General features: G+C 41.3%; 1 protein-coding gene across 1 annotated transcript in view; it reads right to left on the bottom strand.

The window, feature by feature from the left end:
- Positions 1-22,348, bottom strand: part of LOC117523796 (echinoderm microtubule-associated protein-like 6) — a 135,963-nt gene that overhangs the window by 41,958 nt on the left and 71,657 nt on the right. The window contains exons 15-25 of the mRNA XM_034185408.1: positions 22,127-22,232; positions 21,916-22,009; positions 16,728-16,828; positions 14,751-14,953; positions 12,614-12,725; positions 12,401-12,528; positions 11,990-12,131; positions 10,291-10,443; positions 8,749-8,880; positions 7,906-7,994; positions 7,629-7,805 (exon numbers count right to left, since the gene is read on the bottom strand). Coding sequence (XP_034041299.1) covers positions 7,629-7,805; positions 7,906-7,994; positions 8,749-8,880; positions 10,291-10,443; positions 11,990-12,131; positions 12,401-12,528; positions 12,614-12,725; positions 14,751-14,953; positions 16,728-16,828; positions 21,916-22,009; positions 22,127-22,232 — 1,437 coding nt within the window. The remainder of the gene's footprint in view (positions 1-7,628; positions 7,806-7,905; positions 7,995-8,748; positions 8,881-10,290; positions 10,444-11,989; positions 12,132-12,400; positions 12,529-12,613; positions 12,726-14,750; positions 14,954-16,727; positions 16,829-21,915; positions 22,010-22,126; positions 22,233-22,348) is intronic.

Below are 22,348 nucleotides of genomic sequence, written 5' to 3'. Positions count from 1 at the left end.
GATTGATGATATACTCAGGTTTTGTTAATGTGACAGTCAGGTTTGATTGATGATATACTCAGGTTTTGTTAATGTGACAGTCAGGTTTGATTGATGATATACTCAGGTTTTGTTAATGTGACAGTCAGGTTTGATTGATGATATACTCAGGTTTTGTTAATGTGACAGTCAGGTTTGATTGATGATATACTCAGGTTTTCTTAATGTGACAGTCAGGTTTGATTGATGATATAGTCCGGTTTAGTTAATGTGACAGTCAGGTTTGATTGATGCTATAGTCCGGTTCAGTTAATGTGACAGTCAGGTTTGATTGATGCTATAGTCCGGTTCAGTTAATGTGACAGTCAGGTTTGACTGATGATATACTCAGGTTTTGTTAATGTGACAGTCAGGTTTGATTGATGATATAGTCAGGTTTCGATAATATGACAGTCAGGCTTAGTTAATGTGACAGTCAGGTTTGATTGATGATATACTCAGGTTTTGTTAATGTGACAGTCAGGTTTGATTGATGATATACTCAGGTTTTGTTAATGTGACAGTCAGGTTTGATTGATGATATACTCAGGTTCAGTTAATGTGACAGTCAGGTTTGATTGATGATATAGTCTGGTTTAGTTAATGTGACAGTCAGGTTTGATTGATGCTATAGTCCGGTTCAGTTAATGTGACAGTCAGGTTTGATTGATGCTATAGTCCGGTTCAGTTAATGTGACAGTCAGGTTTGACTGATGATATACTCAGGTTTTGTTAATGTGACAGTCAGGTTTGATTGATGATAAACTCAGGTTTTGTTAATGTGACAGTCAGGTTTGACTGATGATATACTCAGGTTTTGTTAATGTGACAGTCAGGTTTGATTGATGATAAACTCAGGTTTTGTTAATGTGACAGTCAGTTTTGATCGATACTATAGTCCAGTTCAGTTAATGTGACAGTCGGGTTTGATTGATGCTATAGTCCGGTTCAGTTAATGTGACAGTTAGGTTTGATTGATGATATACTCAGGTTTTGTTAATGTGACAGTCAGGTTTGATTGCTGCTATAGTCTGGTTCAGTTAATGTGACAGTCAGGTTTGATTGCTGCTATAGTCTGGTTCAGTTAATGTGACAGTCAGGTTTGATTGATGATATACTCAGGTTTTGTTAATGTGACAGTCAGGTTTGATTGATGATATACTCAGGTTTTGTTAATGTGACAGTCAGGTTTGATTGATGATATACTCAGGTTTTGTTAATGTGACAGTCAGGTTTGATTGATGATATACTCAGGTTTTGTTAATGTGACAGTCAGGTTTGATTGATGATATACTCAGGTTTTGTTAATGTGACAGTCAGGTTTGATTGATGCTATACTCAGGTTTTGTTAATGTGACAGTCAGGTTTGATTGATGCTATACTCAGGTTTTGTTAATGTGACAGTCAGGTTTGATTGATGCTATACTCAGGTTTTGTTAATGTGACAGTCAGGTTTGATTGATGCTATACTCAGGTTTTGTTAATGTGACAGTCAGTTTTGATCGATACTATAGTCCAGTTCAGTTAATGTGACAGTCAGGTTTGATTGATGCTATAGTCCGGTTCAGTTAATGTGACAGTCAGGTTTGATTGATGATATAATCAAGTTTAGTTAATGTGACAGCCAGTTTTAGTTAATGTTATAGTCCGGTTCAGTTAATGTGACAGTCAGGTTTGATTGATGATATACTCAGGTTCTGTTAAAGTGACAGTCAGTTTTGATCGATACTATAGTCCGGTTCAGTTAATGTGACAGTCAGGTTTGATTGATGATATACTCAGGTTTTGTTAATGTGACAGTCAGTTTTGATCGATACTATAGTCCAGTTCAGTTAATGTGACAGTCAGGTTTGATTGATGATATAATCAAGTTTAGTTAATGTGACAGCCAGTTTTAGTTAATGTTATAGTCCGGTTCAGTTAATGTGACAGTAAGGTTTGATTGATGATATACTCAGGTTTTGTTAATGTGACAGTCAGTTTTGATCGATACTATAGACCTGTTCAGTTAATGTGACAGTCAGGTTTGATTGATGCTATAGTCCGGTTCAGTTAATGTGACAGTTAGGTTTGATTGATGATATACTCAGGTTTTGTTAATGTGACAGTCAGGTTTGATTGCTGCTATAGTCTGGTTCAGTTAATGTGACAGTCAGGTTTGATTGCTGCTATAGTCCGGTTCAGTTAATGTGACAGTCAGGTTTGATTGATGCTATAGTCCGGTTCAGTTAATGTGACAGTCAGGTTTGACTGATGATATACTCAGGTTTTGTTAATGTGACAGACAGGTTTGATTGATGATATACTCAGGTTTTGTTAATGTGACAGACAGGTTTGATTGATGATATACTCAGGTTTTGTTAATGTGACAGTCAGTTTTGATCGATACTATAGTCCAGTTCAGTTAATGTGACAGTCAGGTTTGATTGATGATATAATCAAGTTTAGTTAATGTGACAGCCAGTTTTAGTTATTGTTATAGTCCGGTTCAGTTAATGTGACAGTCAGGTTTGATTGATGATATAGTCAGGTTTTGATAATATGACAGTCAGGCTTAGTTAATGTGACAGTCAGGTTTGATTGATGATATAGTCAGGTTTTGATAATATGACAGTCAGGCTTAGTTAATGTGACAGTCAGGTTTGACTGATGATATAGTCAGGTTTCGATCACATGACAGTCAGGCTTAGTTAATGTGACAGTCAGGTTTGACTGATGTTATAGTTAGGTTTAGGTAATGTGACAGTCAAGTTTAGTTAATGTTACAGTCAGTTTTGAATGATGATATAGTCCGGTTCAGTTTATGTGACAGCCAGGTTTAGTTAATGTGACAGTCAGGTTTGACTGATGTTATAGTTAGGTTTAGGTAATGTGACAGTCAAGTTTAGTTAATGTTACAGTCAGGTTTGAGTGAAGTTATAGTCAGGTTTAGTTAATGTGACAGTCAGTTTTGAATGATGATATAGTCCGGTTCAGTTTATGTGACAGCCAGGTTTAGTTAATGTGACAGTCAAGTTTAGTTAATGTTACAGCCAGGGTTAATTAATGTTACAGTCAGGTTTAGTTTATGTGACAGTCAGTTTTGATTGATATTATAGTCAGGTTTGATTGATGTTATACTCAGGTTTAGATAACGTTACAGTCAGGCTTAGTTAAAGCTAGAGTTGGTAGTCCTGGAGAGCTAGCAAGAGAGCTAGGAAGATTTGAAAGTAGCACCTCCTTTAGATTCCACCCCCTCCCCCTACCCCTTCAGTGCTCTGTCCAAAGCCACGCCCCCACAAACAGGAACACACATCTGACTGTGGGACTCAGTGGGGCAGAGGAGCGGCTGGACTGAAAGGTGCAGGACATGCAGGAGCTGAAAATATTGCAGGAGTGTGCACAAGGCCTGAAAAAACATGGTGTGCCGTGGTGGCTGCTGTATCACTGTTTTACATTACTAAACCATTTATATTGATTTATAACACAAAACTGCCAAAAGGGGGAATAAATATAAGTGTAAAGATGATTGAATATATGATCAGAGCAGTAAACTGATCAGTCCTTTTGAACACCGCACAGATCGCTGCTGCGTTCATGTACCATTGGAAATTACACCCTTTTTGCTTTGATTTTTTTTTGTTATGTGGGTGGGGGGTCAGCTTCACTGGGCTCAGGCACCTTATATAGGCAAGAATTAATCTTTTGTGTGGATACAGTGAATTAATTTACCAAAAATAAAATGAAAACCATGCTTCTGCCATAAGCAACTGCTGAGTTTGAAACAACAAAAAAGTCCTGTAATTTCCGACGGTACTTGAACGCAGCAGTGATCTGCGCAGGGTTCAAAAGGACTGCTGTGATGTCGGTCCAGTGAGAGCAGCACTCTGAGTAGGGTGCTTCTTCGGTGAAACGATATGAGTGTGCACGCATGGAGGAGGGCGGGACAGAGGGGGGCACTGAGCCTGGTGACGCGACCAGGAAGAACTAGACATGAAGGCATCTGATTGTTTTTTTTGAGAGTGGACCGCTGGGCTTATATTGGTCGGAGTTTTATTGATCCTACAGCTGCTACAGACGTCAGATTTTTTTCGTTCCTTTTTCTGAATACATAATGTATTGACAACTGTTAGGATAGACGGACCATTTCACCCAATATAACAAAAAGCGTTTCTGAACAGAGTTACCTACCCTCGCTTTAATGTGACAGCCAGTTTTGATTGATGTTACAGTCAGGTTTATTTAATGTGACAGTCAGGTTTAATTAATCAAATCAAACCAATTTTATTTCTATAGCGCCAAATCACAACAAACAGTTGCCCCAAGGCGCTTTATATTGTAAGGCAAATGCAGAAAAACAGAAAAACCCCAACGGTCAAAACGACCTCCTGTGAGCAAGCACTTGGCGACAGTGGGAAGGAAAATCTCCCTTTTAACAGGAAGAAACCTCCAGCAGAACCAGGCTCAGGGAGGGGCAGTCCTCTGCTGGGACTGGTTGGGGCTGAGGGAGAGAACCAGGAAAAAGACATGCTGTGGAGGGGAGCAGAGATCAATCACTAATGATTAAATGCAGAGTGGTGCATACAGAGCAAAAAGAGAAAAACACTCAGTACATCATGGGAACCCCCCAGCAGTCTAAGTCTATAGGGTGTCTGTCTCCCTGATCCGAATTGGGAGCTGGTTCCACAGGAGAGGAGCCTGAAAGCTGAAGGCTCTGCCTCCCATTCTACTCTTACAAACCCTAGGAACTACAAGTAAGCCTGCAGTCTGAGAGCGAAGCGCTCTATTGGGGTGATATGGTACTATGAGGTCCCTAAGATAAGATGGGACTTGATTATTCAAAACCTTATAAGTAAGAAGAAGAATTTTAAATTCTATTCTAGAATTAACAGGAAGCCAATGAAGAGAGGCCAATATGGGTGAGATATGATCTCTCCTTCTAGTCCCCGTCAGTACTCTAGCTGCAGCATTTTGAATTAACTGAAGGCTTTTCAGGGAACTTTTAGGACAACCTTACAATAGTCCAGCCTAGAGGAAATAAATGCATGAATTAGTTTTTCAGCATCACTCTGAGACAAGACCTTTCTAATTTTAGAGATATTGCATAAATGCAAAAAAGCAGTCTTACATATTTGTTTAATATGCGCTTTGAATGACATATCCTGATCAAAAATGACTCCAAGATTTCTCACAGTATTACTAGAGGTCAGGGTAATGCCATCCAGAGTAAGGATCTGGTTAAACACCATGTTTCCATGATTTGTGGGGCCAAGTACAATAACTTCAGTTTTATCTGAGTTTAAAAGCAGGAAATTAGAGGTCATCCATATCCTTATGTCTGTAAGACAATCCTGCAGTTTAGCTAATTGGTGTGTGTCCTCTGGCTTCATGGATAGATAAAGCTGGGTATCATCTGCGTAACAATGAAAATTTAAGCAATGCCGTCTAATAATACTGCCTAAGGGAAGCATGTATAAAGTGAATAAAATTGGTCCTAGCACAGAACCTTGTGGAACTCCATAATTAACCTTAGTCTGTGAAGAAGATTCCCCATTTACATGAACAAATTGTAATCTATTAGATAAATATGATTCAAACCACCGCAGTGCAGTGCCTTTAATACCTATGGCATGCTCTAATCTCTGTAATAAAATTTTATGGTCAACAGTATCAAAAGCAGCACTGAGGTCTAACAGAACAAGCACAGAGATGAGTCCACTGTCCGAGGCCATAAGAAGATCATTTGTAACCTTCACTAATGCTGTTTCTGTACTATGATGAATTCTAAAACCTGACTGAAACTCTTCAAATAGACCATTCCTCTGCAGATGATCAGTTAGCTGTTTTACAACTACCCTTTCAAGAGTTTTTGAGAGAAAAGGAAGGTTGGAGATTGGCCTATAATTAGCTAAGATAGCTGGGTCAAGTGATGGCTTTTTAAGTAATGGTTTAATTACTGCCACCTTAAAAGCCTGTGGTACATAGCCAACTAATAAAGATAGATTGATCATATTTAAGATCGAAGCATTAAATAATGGTAGGGCTTCCTTGAGCAGCCTGGTAGGAATGGGGTCCAATAGACATGTTGATGGTTTGGATGAAGTAACTAATGAAAATAACTCAGACAGAACAATCGGAGAGAAAGAGTCTAACCAAATACCGGCATCACTGAAAGCAGCCAAAGATAACGATACGTCTTTGGGATGGTTATGAGTAATTTTTTCTCTAATAGTTAAAATTTTATTAGCAAAGAAAGTCATGAAGTCATTACTAGTTAAAGTTAAAGGAATACTCGGCTCAATAGAGCTCTGACTCTTTGTCAGCCTGGCTACAGTGCTGAAAAGAAACCTGGGGTTGTTCTTATTTTCTTCAATTAGTGATGAGTAGTAAGATGTCCTAGCTTTACGGAGGGCTTTTTTTATAGAGCAACAGACTCTTTTTCCAGGCTAAGTGAAGATCTTCTAAATTAGTGAGACGCCATTTCCTTTCCAACTTACGGGTTATCTGCTTTAAGCTGCGAGTTTGTGAGTTATACCACGGAGTCAGGCACTTCTGATTTAAAGCTCTCTTTTTCAGAGGAGCTACAGCATCCAAAGTTCTCTTCAATGATGTGACAGTCAGGTTTGTTTGATGTTACAGTCAGGTTTAATTAATGTGACAGTCAGGTTTAATTAATGTGACAGTCAATTTTGATTGATGTTACAGTCGGGTTTAATCAATGTTACATTCAGGTTTGTTTGATGTTACAGTCAGGTTTAATTAATGTGACAGTCAATTTTGATTGATGTTACAGTCAGGTTTAATTAATGTTACAGTCAGGTTTGTTCGATGTTACAGTCAGGTTTGGCTAATATGAGTCAGGTTTTGCTTAATATTACTGTACAATCAAATTGGTTTACATTTACAAAGGTTTTGGTTATCTTTACAAACACCTTTGTTTAGGGTAAGAGTCAGGTTTAGGTTAAATTTGAATTCAGGGCTTGGAGAGTTTATGTTTGTGCTCCTGGTGCTGTGGTCTCATGGTCTGTGTGATGTGTCTCTTGTCATCATGTCTATAGTTCTGATCATCCGCCAAAAACATAAAATCACTACAATTAAGAACATTATAGATCAAATTATAACCACCTTTAGGTTAAAGGTCAGCAAACAACTTTAGGTAAAGTTTGAATTAAATTTGATCAAGATCCCTAAAATTTTTTCATCAAGTTTTTCAAGGTTATAATCATGTTCAGGTTACAATTCAAGATACAATCAAGCTTATCTAAAGCATGAATTAGGTTCACGAGTTCATGATTAGGCTCAGGTTAGGCTATTGTCAGGAAATGATCAGATTCAGGTGAGGTTATGGTCAGGATCGGCCATGTTATTGTCAAGTTATGGCCAGGTTATAGTCAGGTTATGGTCAGGTTCAGGTTAAGTTAAGGCCAGGTTATGGTCAGATTCAGGTCAGGTTAAGTTAAGGTCAAGTCATGGTAAAATTAAACTCAGATAATGATTAGGGTTTAAAGACATGCAGGTTAGGTGAATTGGAAACTTTATTATTGTCCAGGTCTCCCTTGGAAAAGAGATCTTGATCTCAGTGGGCCTAACCTGGTTAAATAAAGGTTAAAAAGGTCATGTTATGGTCGTACTCTGACAGGGTAGCTGAACAGCTTGAGGAAGCCAAAGTCATCTCCAGTGGCGAGTAGCTTTCTGTCTCTGGTGAGCGATGTGGCGTTGATGTCAGTGATGTCACTGTGTGTCGGCCATATTCCCTCACAGCTAGTACCCAGAACACAAGTCCAACTGGACCACTCGATCCGCTCCAGCTACAACAAACACAATCCACACACAGCAAGCCATTGATAAACAACACAAATAAAGTGTAAGAACCTTCAAACGTACACGCGGGGGTCCAAACAGACTGACCTCAGAGTTCCTGATGGTTTGCCTCTTTCCTCTCGGAGCTTCAAAGAAGATTTGCTCTTTGGCTCCGGTGTTAACCTGCAGCAGTTTACCTGTAAAACACGTCGTGTGTGAGGGTGAGGCCTAGACTTCTTCTTCTTCTTTTTTTTTTTTTTTTGCTGTGACATATTGTTATTTTTTGCTTTTTATGTGTTTAGTTCTTTAATTGGGATTATTAACAAACGGAGCAGAACGCAGTTGCGAGGCGTCTTACGCTGTCCTCTCACACGTCTCACGTGACCCCTTTTTTGTCGTCTTTGCACTGGCGCCCCATGAGGTTACCAGACTTCAGTTTAAAACCTCGATGATCACTTTCGGAGCTTTTATGTTCCTGTTTACGGCGGATCATCTGCTGCTCAGCTCGGAGTCAAATGTTTCAGACTCATGATGTCGTTCATTCTTCATTATGACTTCCTGCTCTGAGATCAGCTCCTGTAGTCTGATTCTTTAGTCAGATCCTCAAATCCTTTATACAACAAAACAGATTAAGTCTAGGCTTCAGTCTCCCATGCGCCTTCTGAAAAACTGTACCTGAAATTTCACATCTTCTCTGTTCCTCCATGAAGCTGGATAACTGCTGATGCAAAAGACAAAAGTTGCTCTTCACTCAGTTTGTCCAACCACAAACACAGAAGCCTGTAATTGCTTCAAAGTGGTCTGGGTGTCTTGGTGGATTCCCTCACTAGTCTCCTTCTTGTTGTTGCCATGGTTACTGAATCATTGGTGGAGCAGCGCTGGACAATCTTACTGAGAGATTCAACAACAAGCTGAAAGATGATAAATGACTAAATAATTACGGTGTCTTACCTCGGCTGTCCCAGTCCATGTGTGTGATGTAACTGGACGCTCCTTTGCAGATCCCCACTCGTTTACTGCTCAGCACGTTGTAGATGTCCACCAAACCATCATGAGATGCCACCGCCAGGTATTTACCTGAGTCTGTGGACCAAAACCACTTGTGTAGGTTTGTTTATGTTATTGCTGGTTTGTGTTGGTTTGTTTATGTTGGTTTATGTTTGTTTATGTTGGTTTGTGTTTGTTTATGTTGGCTTGTGTTTGTTTATGTTGGCTTGTCCGTGGATGTTTTGGTTTGTGCTTGTTTGTATTTGTTTCTGTTGGTTTTATTGTATTTGATTGTTTGTGTTTATTTGTGTTTGTGTTGGTTCGTGTTTCTGTCTGTGTTGGTTTGGGTTTGTGTTGGTTTGTGTTTGTATTTGTTAGTATTTGTGTTGGTTTGTTTATGTTGGTTTATGTTTGTTTATGTTGGTTTGTGTTTGTTTATGTTGGTTTGTGTTTGTTTATGTTGGCTTGTGTTTGTTTATGTTGGCTTGTCCGTGGATGTTTTGGTTTGTGCTTGTTTGTATTTGTTTCTGTTGGATTTATTGTATTTGATTGTTTGTGTTTATTTGTGTTTGTGTTGGTTCGTGTTTCTGTCTGTGTTGGTTTGGGTTTGTGTTGGTTTGTGTTTGTATTTGTTAGTATTTGTGTTGGTTTCTGTTAGTTTGTGTTTGTGCTGGTTTGTGTTTGTTTGTGTTTTTATTGGTTTGTTTGTGTTGGTTTGTGTTGTTTGTATTTGCATTTGTATTTGTGTTGGATTGTGTTAGTTTGTGTTTCTGTAGGTTTGTGTTAGTATTTGTGTTGGTTTGTGTGGGTTTGGGTTTGTGTTGTTTGTAATTGTGTTGGTTTGTGTGGGTTTGGGTTTGTGTTGTTTGTAATTGTGTTGGTTTGTGTTTCTGTTTGTGTTTCTGTTTGTGTTGGTTTGTGTTTGCTTGTGTTTGTTTGTGTTGATTTGTTTATTTGTGTTTTTATTGCTTGTGTTCCTGTTTGTGTTGGTTTATTTGTGTTTCTGTTTGAGCTGGATTGTTTGTGTTGGTTTATTTGTGTTGATTTGTGTTTCTGTTTGTGTTGGTTTGTTTGTGTTTTTATTTGTTTGTGTTTGTTTTTGTTGGTTTGTGTTTGTTTGTATTGGTGTGACTGTCTTGGTTTATTTGTGTTGATTTGTGTTTCTGTTTGTGCTGGTTTGTTTCTGTTTGTGTTGGTATGTGCTTCTGTTTGTGTTTGTTTATTTGTGTTGATTTGTGTTTCTGTTTGTGTTGGTTTGCTTGTGTTTTGGTGGTTTGTCTTTGTTTGTATTGGTGTGACTGTCTTGGTTTATTTGTGTTGATTTGTGTTTCTGTTTGTGCTGGTTTGTTTCTGTTTGTGTTGGTATGTGCTTCTGTTTGTGTTTGTTTATTTGTGTTGATTTGTGTTTCTGTTTGTGTTGGTTTGCTTGTGTTTTGGTGGTTTGTCTTTGTTTGTATTGGTGGTTTGCGTTGGTTTGTTTGTAATTATTTGTTTGTGTTTGTGTACCTGGTGAGAAGCGGACATCAGAGACGGTGTCACGGCGATGGTGGAAAGTCAGCAGATCCTCCAGCGTGTCGGCGTTCACCACTATCACACCGCCATCGTTCAGACCGACTGCCAACTCTTTCCCGTCAGGAGAGAACGCACAGCAACGGCCGCCTAATGCACACACACACACGTGCGCGTCCATGCACACGCACACAAACATATGCACAGGGGTAGTCTACCTTGATGCCCAGAATGTGAGGAAAACTGCTAGCCTAGCTTAGCACAAATACCAGGAGCAGTAAGAAACTATCCTTGAAAAAATCCTGGATGCAGGAAAACTTTTGTCCAGCTCAACCAAGGTTTGACTTTAGGAGAGAAAACAACACGGCTACAGGGAACCTGTTAGCTAAAGATTGGAAGCAGGAAGGAACTGCTAGCATAGCTTAGCACAAACGACAAAAAGTCGTATCTAAGCTAAAACTACAAGTAGGAGAAAAAAATTACTAACTTAGGGTCTGTGTACCTTCCGTTCTTTGGATTTCCAATTTTGAAACAAAAATCAGAAAGAAGGAAACAACTTAATTAACCATGTTGTTGTTTTTTTTAATCTGTGAGGTAAAGTTTTGGTTTTCTTTGTTCTGAACAGTCAGCGTGTGATCGTCAAATCAGCCTAAAGCCAAGAGTGCCATTACTAATTGTCATTTTTGTGCACAGCTCTGCCCACCCATCCATTTCAAAATGAGCAAATATTTGCACAAAAACAATAAAGTTTATCAGTTTGAACATTAAATATCTTGTCTTTGTGGTGTATTCAATTGAATAAACGTTGAAGAGGATTTGCAAATCATTGTATTCTGTTTTTATTGACATTTTACGCAACGTCCCAACTTCATTGGAATTGGGGTTGTAGAATGGAGGAGGGCCACTAGGCTAAAGTAAGGCTAACTTTATAATCAGTCATTTACATAAATTTATTTACATTTAGATAGGTCAACTTGCACACATTTAACTTCATATTGACACGGCCCATGCATCTGGGTACTTCCAGTGACATTTGCAGACAAAGAAGCCATATATTATGTGTTCCTATTGTCATCGTAAGTAGTCCATTAGCCTCTGCTTGCTAATGTGGTGTTAGTGTTATTAAAAAAATAATGTGTCAATTATATTGATTTTTATTTTGCTTGTTTGCTTCCTGTTAACTATTTAAACCCCACCCCAAATGTATCCCAATGGAGCCATCAGTTATTTGAATTCCTCCACCCACTACTGGTGACCTGCATCTGCAGCCAAAACTGAAATACAGTCACTTTAAATTATGGATGTTTTTTTTAATCCTGTCTTTGCTACGTTTTGTTAAATATTCCGATGTGACATATAGTCCAGATGATGTGGTCCTCTCCGCCTGCACAAGTCGCAGACGGTGGTTTAACCCCCCTACTGTGGAGTTTGTTGCAGTATGAAGCAGAAACAAGAAACCTCCCAGATTTTTCTCGTAAATTTATTTAAACTCATAAATTCTGAGGTTGTTCTCTGAATATTACCCTCCCCCCAGTTCTTTATTTATTTTGTAATTTATTTTTCCTACTGTGGTTGTAACATGCTGTTGTGTTTCTGCTGTAAATGTTTGCAGCCACATGATAACGTTTGTTGTTTTTAATTGTCACAGACAGACAGACAGACAGACAGACAGACAGACAGACAGACAGAGTGTCACCTCTCTTCAGCTTGCGGACGGCCACCATGCGGTGACTGGCTGAAATCTCCCACAGTCGCAGTGTTTTGTCGTCACTGACAGTGGCGCAGACGGGGAGGAGGGGGTGAGCAGCCACGCCCCAAACCTCACCCTCCATGTGACCCTGAAAACACACGTGGAGTTACTGTCCAGATCAACACTGTTTAAAGAAAGTCATGTGCAATAACACCACCATCGAGCAATTTACATATTTTTAACTTCCTGACTCCACCCCTACCTTTGATCTCTGGCCTTATGACAACATAAAAACCGCCTGCATATATGACTTGAACAGACACACGCACGCACACACACACACACACACACACACACACACGCACGCACGCACACACACACACACACGCACACACACACACACACACACACACACACCTGCACCAGCAGTGTCATTGGCCCGGTCTTGTCGATCTCTAGCACTTCTCCATTTTTGGTTCCGACCAGGATGTGGCCGTGACCCAGAGTGATGGCCCGGATGGACGGGTTGTCCTCCAGCAGCAGACCTGAAAACACAATCAGCAGAGACAGCATGTGGCCACCTGATGGCGATGTTGGACATTTTTAAAGAGCTTTGATGGTTGCGTGAACCTTTAGACGTCGGGGACAGCGCCGCTCTTTTAATCGCATACGTCTTCAGACATCGATCAAACATGTCGTCCCACAGCGCCACCATGCCGTCCTTCCCTCCTGTCACAAAACCCTGCGCGCGCGCACACACACACACACACACACACACACACACACACACACACACACACACACACACACACACACACACACACACACACACACTGATCAATACTGTGACGAATCAATAAATACATTTTCATCATCATGTTCTGATTTCTGTCCTTCGCCTGTTTCCACTTGACTCCTCATTTCTTTGACATTTGTCTTCTTTTACTTCTGTCCTTTCTTCAACTGTTGGGAACTCAGGTCCTTGCTCAATGTGTGTCCAGTCTGGGGATCAAACTACCAACCCTCTGGTTACATTAAGCACCTTTAAATCATCACTTTCCTTCTGTTTCCTTTCTGCCTCTTCCTCTTCTTCTATTTTCTTCATTCTCACCTCACTACTTCTTCTCTTACATTTGTATCCTTCCTTACTTTAACGTCTCTTTCCATCTTTTTCTATGCTCACTTTCATTTTTCTTTTCTTTCTTTTTCTTTCACCCTTCCCTCCTTTTCTGTTTCCTTTCCTTCTTTCCAGCTTTTTCTTTTGTTTGTTCCTTGTTCCTTTCCTTCCTTACGTCTTTTTTCCTTTCTTCCTCCATCATTCTTTCCTTATATCTTCATTCTCATCACTAGGACAGACTCGACAGAGCAAAGTTCTACTTGCACAACTCGGCTCCTGTCCTCCGAGCACCACCAGGAATTCCAAACCAGTCTTGATGACAGATCTGATGTCATGGGACACCTGAATGGTGGACCAGAGGTCAAATAGAGCTACTTCAATAAAGTGGTCACAGTACAACTGGTGCTCGGCCCAAAGAAGAGGCTCCATCAGGGCCGGTTTGATGAAAATGAACAAGCTGTACAAGCACTGCTCGGTGAAAAGAGGAAGGTCTACATCGACTGGCAGGACAACCTGAACTGCTCCCCAAGTCGTGACTGATTCAAAGACAGTCAGGCCAGAACACAGAGGGTGCGCCGCACAATGCAAGATCATTGGTGGGAAAAGAAAGCTTTACTCAAGTTCAACTCCACACAGACACCAATAACTCCAAGATGGTTCCTCAGTGCTGTTAAGGACATTTCCGTCCCGTCAGGAGCAGGACCAGCCGCTCTACTCTGCACCATCATCAAAGACAAAGAGGGCATCAGTGGAAGTTGGAAAGTGCTACTCAACTGGCCATCTACTGTCAACCAGGCAGTGCTAGACCAGATACCTCAGAAGCCTACTCAAGAACAATTAGATTTTCCACCCAGCAAGGACAAGGTCAAGAAAACCATAAAACAAACAAACTGTGGCAAAGCGCCTGGACAGGATGGAATCCCTGTGGAAGTGTACAAGGTGCTTAACAACAGCCTTCCATGATGGCCTCTTCACCATCTGGGAGGAAAAGACTATGCCAGCAGGTCTCCAAGATGCCACCATAGCAGCTGTACAAAAACAAAGGTGTAAAAGCAGACTGTGGCAACTACAGAGGAATCTTGCTTCTGTCCATTCCATATTTTCTTTGATGTCCACCAGCATGTATTTTACTTTGAAGGAGGAAAACTCACTCACGCACTCATCTTCAACCACTTACTCCAAGTAAGAGTCGCGGGGGACTGGAGCCTATCCTAGCAGTCACAGGGCGTGAGGTGGGGTTCACCCTGGACAGGACACCAGTCTGTCTCAGGGACACATCGAGACAAACAAACACATGCACACCCGCACGCACATTTACAGACAATTTAAAGTCTCCAGTCCACCTAAGCTTCGTGTCTTTGTATGTGGGAGGAAGGCGGAGCACCCGAAGGGAACCCACGCAAACATGAGGAGAACATGCAAACTCCACACAGAAAGGACACAGGTGGGAATCAAACCCATGACCTTCTTGCTGTGAGGCAACAGTGCTAACCACTATTCCACCGTGCTGCCAGAGGAAAACTCTTCATTCCATAATTTCATCTTCACTAGTCATGAGTTGAGTTGCTGACTGATTTGATTAGTTAGTTAATGGTTATTAGATTGAGTGCTGGGTTGGTGTTTCCTCAGCTGATTCCTCATTTTTGTCACCTTGTCCAAGGAGAACATGGCGAACACCGGCCCATCGTGAGCTTTGACGGTTTTCAGGAGCAGCGGCTCCTTCCAAATGTAAACATCTCCAGTGGCGGCGCCAGAGAACACCAGCGCCTCAGTGCGGCCATAACACACTGACATCATGGTCTCCAGCCGGCCGGCGTTCCGAAACAAACCACGACTGAAGGTTAGACCGCCACCTAAAGGGCAGAAAGTACATTAATAGATTATATACTTAGGATTATCTTTATAATCCCATTAGTGATCTTTTTATAACTTGCAGAATTTGAAAACACAAATGTAGTGCACTGCCCACTTTTCTGTTCTGATTCCATCGTACCTGCAGTGCATTGAATAAAAGCTCAAACTTCAGTTTCACTCCAGCACGTAAAATATACACAAGTGTTTTATGGTCATATTTGCACAATTTTCATGAAGAAGCATTGAGAAATGTGTCCACCAGGGGGCAGATTAGAGCTGAATCCATTGCTCGTTATCTTGTTGCTGATCTTAGTTACTGTAACGCCACCTGATGACATCAATGTGGACAAATTTATTACCAAAAGCTTCAAAGACTTTAGTTGTTGTTGATCCGGTTGAGTATATTTGAGTATTTTCACATGATATCACAAACAGTGAGTATGTTTGCTAATACTTAGCCATTAAAAAAAAAAACTAAATCTAACTTTTATTACTGCTGTCCATTCCAGGAGCAAGCACTGACCAGGGGCCTCATGTTCAAAGAACTGTGTGGATTTCCTACTGAAACATGGCTTACGCCAAAACCCAGAAACTAGCGTAAGCACAAAAATATTGAGATGTATCAAAGTGTGTGTATGCATGGATCCAAGCACACTGTACATCCCACTGAACGTGGAATTGAGTGCACATGCAGGCGTACCAAGCTCCTCCCCTTCCACACCCCCTTTCCAGCCTGCAGCCTGTTCCCAACCCAATGCATTTGTGCATCACACATCATTTGAATGTTGATGGAATGAAAATGTTTCCTATTGACAAAAACAAATTCATCATGTGATGGTGTCTTTATAGCAAAATGTGTGCAGTCAATAGCTCAAATTACATTCAGGAAATTGTGCTTTAATGCTGGAATGTGATGTACCTGGATGACATTCAGATGATTGCGTCCCACACAACTGGCATGGCTCAGCTCAAGGTTGACTGGCACACTCCTGACCGATGAGCCAGCTCCCGCTGGAATGCTCCTGATGCCGGGCAGCCCAGTGTGGTCAGCACCTGAGTGGGCACAGACAACCCCTGGCTCCTCGCCATATTGCGCTCTGGGTCGGCTGCAGTTCTGCGTGTAACTCCAGTAACACTGAGCCATTTATCATCATTTGCAAGTACATCCTCTCATTCCCTGAGTACACCCTCACCCCAGATTGCACCATTTGTAAGGTCCTCTAACAACGCTAACACAGCCAATGTTAGCGCCATTTTACGCATCACTTTGTGCATGTTTTTATATCAATCAATCAATCAATCAACTTTTTTCTTATATAGCGCCAAATCACAACAAACAGTTGCCCCAAGGCGACTATATTATACTATATCCACCCATATAATTATGTAGGTGTGTTAATTGTTCATCAGTGTGTCTCTGATGTGCACATCAGTCTGATGACTTAATGGTTTCACAGTGTTGACAGTTCGGTGCATCACGTCCACGTGTTGGCAGAGGAACAATAGCTGTAGAAATGTACGTATGGCAGCCAGAATTTTTGCGTGACGCACCGCACATTTCCACGGTCATTTCACTTTTGATACATCTGAATCTTGGAGATGGACGCACACCAGGTTTTTGTGCGTACGCAGCCTTTGTACATGAGGCTCCTGGACTCCAGGGCCGGGACAGGACATAGTACCTTAACTCAGCAAACGTGGGCAGTGCTAGCCTGGAACCAGGCGGTTCTGGTGACGGCAGTTATGTTATAAAGGTTCCTTGTGCAGAATTACCTGTATGTTGCCAGAACCTGATGTGTTTGATTCCCACAGTGACCAGTTTGTCCATCAGCATGGGACTACACTTCACCACAAATATCTTCTCCTTATGACCCCTGCAGGAAAGCACACAAAATACACATGGTAAAAAACTCACTCGTGCTCCTGTTACCATAGCAACAGTGTCATCATGAACAGTTTTTCTAACAATAATACTTGTAGTACGAGTAGCATATGCAGTAAAGTATTTGGCTTTACTACACCTACTACAATGTCCGTATTACTACAGTAAATACTACAAGGACTGTTCTGAGTACTATTAATACATCAGACGTTTAGTTTGCATCGGTTTTACTAACCTACTCCACCAAGGAACACATTACAGATGTTTGTCTTTTTTGTTTGTGTTTGTGATGGTTTTTATAGTGAACTTTTTTTGGCCAAATTTTTATTTATTTAACTTTTATAACAAACAAAAACACCAAGAACTAACAACATCATCAAACAAAAAAATGAATCATACACAGGCCCAGGACAACTCCACGGAAAGTGCCACATCTGCATGCTCACCAAACATGACTCAAATCAACCAACACATTACCGAGGTCAACTCACAACAAAAAGGCTTAATATCCCGTCACACTAGATGCTAATAATAATACTAATGCTGTATGAATTGACATTCGAATGACATTTGTGCAAGTCGTGCTGCATTCGAACTGCACTCAAACGCCTCGTACAGCATTCCAACAGCAGTCAGCACATTCGTGTGTCGCTCGTGCTGGGAAACATCCGAACGGCGGTGGAGTCAGTCATACTGTCGTAGGGATGGACAGTCGACCTGCTACACGAACTTCACAAATGCTGTATGACTTGACATTAAAACGACTTTCGTGTAAGTCGTGCTGCAGTCGAGCTGCATTCAAATCCCTCGGACAGCATTTGTGTAGCACTTAGAGAAATACATCAAATTGGCAGGCCAGCACGAATGTAGAGAGCATGCATACTACTGTTGTGCTGCAGTCGAACTGGGAAATATTCGTACAGCGGTCGTACTGCTGTGTGTGTGCTAGGTTGAATGGCATTTGAACTGGCATCCAAAATGGCAACCCACCAGCTTTTGGAGCAGTCTGATCAAGTATGCACATCCTGATTGTGCTCCCAATGAGCCCCCCCCCAGTTGCATCCTGTATGGTGCACAAATGAAATATTGTAATATGCAAAGTTGCAATCATCTTGTGCACTAGACGTGAACATTGAACAGTGAACATTTTCAGTGCATCTCCGTGACATGTTGACATGTGTTGTGGCTGTGCGGATGGGGTCTAACAGCCATAATGACATGATAATTCAGATGAATCCTCTGACACATTAGGTGGACTGTCAATGGATGTGTGATCACATGCTCAGTAGGGACGTTATACTGCGATCACAGGCGCTGTGAGTCAGTGCATCTCAGAGCTGCACCACACCACCCACAGCTGAATGGGCTGTTACAGCTCTATTACAGTATGAATACCACCGATAGAATCGCTCGATCCAGCCAGCTTCCAGCTGGGCTGGCCTGAATGGCACAGGTGCACCGCGGATGGGCTCAGTTATCTTAATATCTACATTTTATCCCCCTTTTGACAGATATGTATTCGAAATCATTGTATATTAATCAGTCACGTACTGCATTCTGCCATGGTACAGTTCTCAACTGAAGATAATGGGATTGACCAGGTTAGTCCCATTGAGATCTCTTTTGCAAGGGAGACCTGGACAATTATAAAGTTTCCAGTCCACCTAACCTGCATGTCATTAAATGTGGGAGGAAACCGACACAAACACAGGGAGAACACGCAAACTCCACGCAGAAAGGACACAGGCATGAAATGCCAAAAAGAAGGTCGAGCCCCGCAAATTAAACTGAACACAATGCTCCTCAAATGACAGAAGTCCATTATCAGCAAACACATTACCAAGGGAGCGCACACCGTTATCATACCACTGCCTACACTGGGCCCATTTTATGGAGCACTTATTGATCAGAATACCTTCATTATTAAAGATGGGAGAACATCAGTTCAAGCTAGACTTAATCCCACACACCTTTTCAGCACAAAGCCAGGCTGCAATAATATGAGACAGAATGGGACCAAATCAAGACAGACATTAATTCTGAGGAACATTAGAAAATAACATCTCCTTAAGTTTTAATGGGCCTGCTGGGATTCCTCCAGTCAACACCACCTCCATGGAATCACTGCACCATGCAATCAAAGGGAGTAAAGGGAACTTTTTAAATTTATTTATTTTTATTTTACAGTGATCTTAACTCATAGTATTATAGTTTTAATATTTCTTGTTATTTTTGATTTTTAAAATGTAAATGGACTGCATTTATGCATCTGCATCAGATGCTCAAAGCACTTTACAATAATGGCTCACATACACACCAGGAGCAACTAGGGGATTAAGGACCTTGCCCAAGGGCCCTTAGTGATTTTCTGGTCAGGCTGGGATTTGAACTGAGTATCTTTACTTTAATAATTTTTATTTTTAGAGAGAAGTGACTTGATAGTATTATAGTTTTTTAAATATGTTTCTTTTTATTTTTGACTTTTCCAGTAAACTCACCTCTTGGTATTACTTATCATTTTTAAGGTATATTTATTTTTATTTTATTTTGTTCTTACAATGAACTCACCTGTTAGTATGTTATAGGTTTATATATACGAGGTCTGTCCGTAAAGTATAGGTCCTTTTTATTTTTTTCAAAAACTATATGGATTTCATTCATATGTTTTTACGTCAGACATGCTTGAACCCTCGTGCACATGCGTGAGTTTTTCCATGCCTGTCGGTGACGTCATTCGCCTGTGAGCACTCCTTGTGGGAGGAGTCGTCCAGCCCCTCGTCGGAATTCCTTTGTCTGAGAAGTTGCTGAGAGACTGGTGCTTTGTTTGATCAAAATTTTTTTTAAGCCTGTGAGACACATCGAAGTGGACATGGTTCGAAAAATTAAGCTGGTTTTCAGTGAAAATTTTAACAGCTGATGAGAGATTTTGAGGTGATTCTGTCGCTTTAAGGACTTTTCACGGTGCGAGACGTCGCTCAGCGCTCTCAGGCGGCGTCATCAGCCTGTTTCAAGCTTAAAACCTCCACATTTCAGGCTCTATTGATCCAGGACGTCGTGAGAGAACAGAGACGTTTCAGAAGAAGTCGGTTTCAGCATTTTATCCGGATATTCCACTGTTAAAGGAGATTTTTTTAATGAAAGACGTGCAGATGGGTCCGCGCGTCGGGACGCAGCCGACGAGGTGCGGCGGCACAGGAAAAACACCTCCGTGTTAATAACCATTTGTAAAATCCAGTTGGCTTTTGATGGCTTTCAGTGGAGTGAGTATATGAGAAATTGTTTATCAGCTGGAGATGTTCCAACTTGTCCTCAAGGCTTCCAACAGAGGTGTTTTTTCTGTGACGGAGCATCGCAGCGGCTGCGAGCTGACGCTGCAATCCGCCCGCACGTCTTTCATTAAAAAAATCTCCTTTAACAGTGGAATATCCGGATAAAATGCTGAAACCGACTTCTTCGGAAACGTCTCTGTTCTCTCACGACGTCCTGGATCAATAGAGCCTGAAATGTGGAGGTTTTCAGCTTGAAACAGGCTGATGACGCCGCCTGAGAGCGCTGAGCGACGTCTCGCACCGTGAAAAGTCCTTAAAGCGACAGTATCACCTCAAAATCTCTCATCAGCTGTTAAAAGTTTCACTGAAAACCATCTTAATTTTTCGAACCGTGTCCACTTCGATGTGTCTCACAGGCTTAAAAAAAATTTTGATCAAACAAAGCACCAGTCTCTCAGCAACTTCTCAGACAAAGGAATTCCGACGAGGGGCTGGACGACTCCTCCCACAAGGAGTGCTCACAGGCGAATGACGTCACCGACAGGCGTGGAAAAAAACACGCATGCGCACGAGGGTTCAAGCATGTCTGACGTAAAAACATATGAATGAAATCCATATAGTTTTTGAAAAAAAAAAAAGGACCTATACTTTACGGACAGACCTCGTATATATATATATATATATATATATATATATATATATATATAAAGCCGAGCGGAGGCTTCGCGCGTCACGGCCGATTTGTTGATGGAGCGAGACAAAGGAACACCTCCGTTTCGGAGTCTCAGAGGACAAGTTGGGACATTCCTATCTCGGCTTTCAGTGCTTACCAGTCGAGTGAGTATAAGAGAAATTGTGGAGAGCTGGGCATGTCCCAACTTGTCCTTTAACACTCCAAAATGGAGGTGTTCCTTTGTCTCGCTTCATCAGCGAATTGGTCGTGACGCGCGAAGCCTCCGCGCGGCTTTCCATGACAAAATCTCTTGTTAAAAGTGAAATCTGCCGGAAAATGGCTGATGTCCAGCTCTTGTGATAACCAGAGAAATCGCACACGACGGTCCCGGATCCACACAGCGATCCGTTTAGAAATGATGTGGTGGTTTCTGCCTCTCGATGGTGGCTCGGAGCACGGCGCGCCCTGCGCCATTGTGGGCCGTCCTTAAAGCTGTAGTAACACGCCTTATTCTCTGTGAAGCCCGTAAAATTTTCACCGAAAGCCAGATAAATTTTTCGAATGGTTTCCAGCTGCCTGTCTCTAACAGTTTCTGAAAAAATTCTGATGGAAAAAAACCCCAAATCATTCCGCCATTTCCTCGCAATGAAACAACGACGAGAGGGGTGGACCAGTGCTCACTCAAAGCCTGCCCACAGGCAAATGACGCAACCGACAGGCGTGGAAAAACTCACGCATGCGCACGAAGGTTCAAGCTTGGCTGACATAAAAACATATGAATCAAATCCATATATTTTTTGCATAAAATAAAAAGGTTGGATACTTTTCTCACAGACCTCGTATATATATATATATATATATATATATATATATTACAGTGAACTGACCTGCTACACAATAAAATTACCAGTCTAAAACTAACACTGACAGTGTTAAATTGACACTGCCAGTGTACATATGGGCCTACTCTGGTCAGAGTGGGACCATATTTAACACTGGTAATTTTACTGTGTAGGATTTTTTTTTTAATAAATAAAAATATGCATTTCTTTTTCTTTTTTTATTTTACAGTGAATTGACTTGACACTATTTTTTTAATATACTTCTTTTTCTTTGGTGGTTGTACAGTGAACTGACCGGGCGGTGGCGAGTTTCTCGCCTCTCTTCCAGTCCCAGACTACGACTGAATGTCCATCATCAACTCCCACTGAGACCAGACTTTTTCCATCAGCTGAAAAAACATGAAGTAGTTCCAATGATTATTTTATTTTTATTGGTATTATTCATGTGCTAGAGCAAAGCTGCCAGGTGGTTATTGGACTTCGTGTCCATGTCGTCCACAGGTTACCTGAGAAGTCCAGCGCGCAGATGCCTCTGTGGTGTCCGCCTTTGAGCAGGGACAAACACTTCAGGGTCTGGATGTCCCATATGTGGATGGCCGGATCCCTCCCCACCTTCACACACACATAAAGTTCACCACGATTACTAACCACGTTCTTGTGGTTTAACTATATGGAGTCTAGTTAGTGCCAATATTATCTCCTATAAGTGAGGTCTGAACATGCGGACT

The sequence above is a fragment of the Thalassophryne amazonica genome, chromosome 13 (genome assembly GCF_902500255.1).
Source record: "Thalassophryne amazonica chromosome 13, fThaAma1.1, whole genome shotgun sequence".
Lineage (NCBI taxonomy): Eukaryota > Metazoa > Chordata > Actinopteri > Batrachoidiformes > Batrachoididae > Thalassophryne > Thalassophryne amazonica.
The sequence above is the reverse complement of the archived record's forward strand: the minus strand, read 5'-3'. Positions and strand labels throughout refer to the sequence as shown.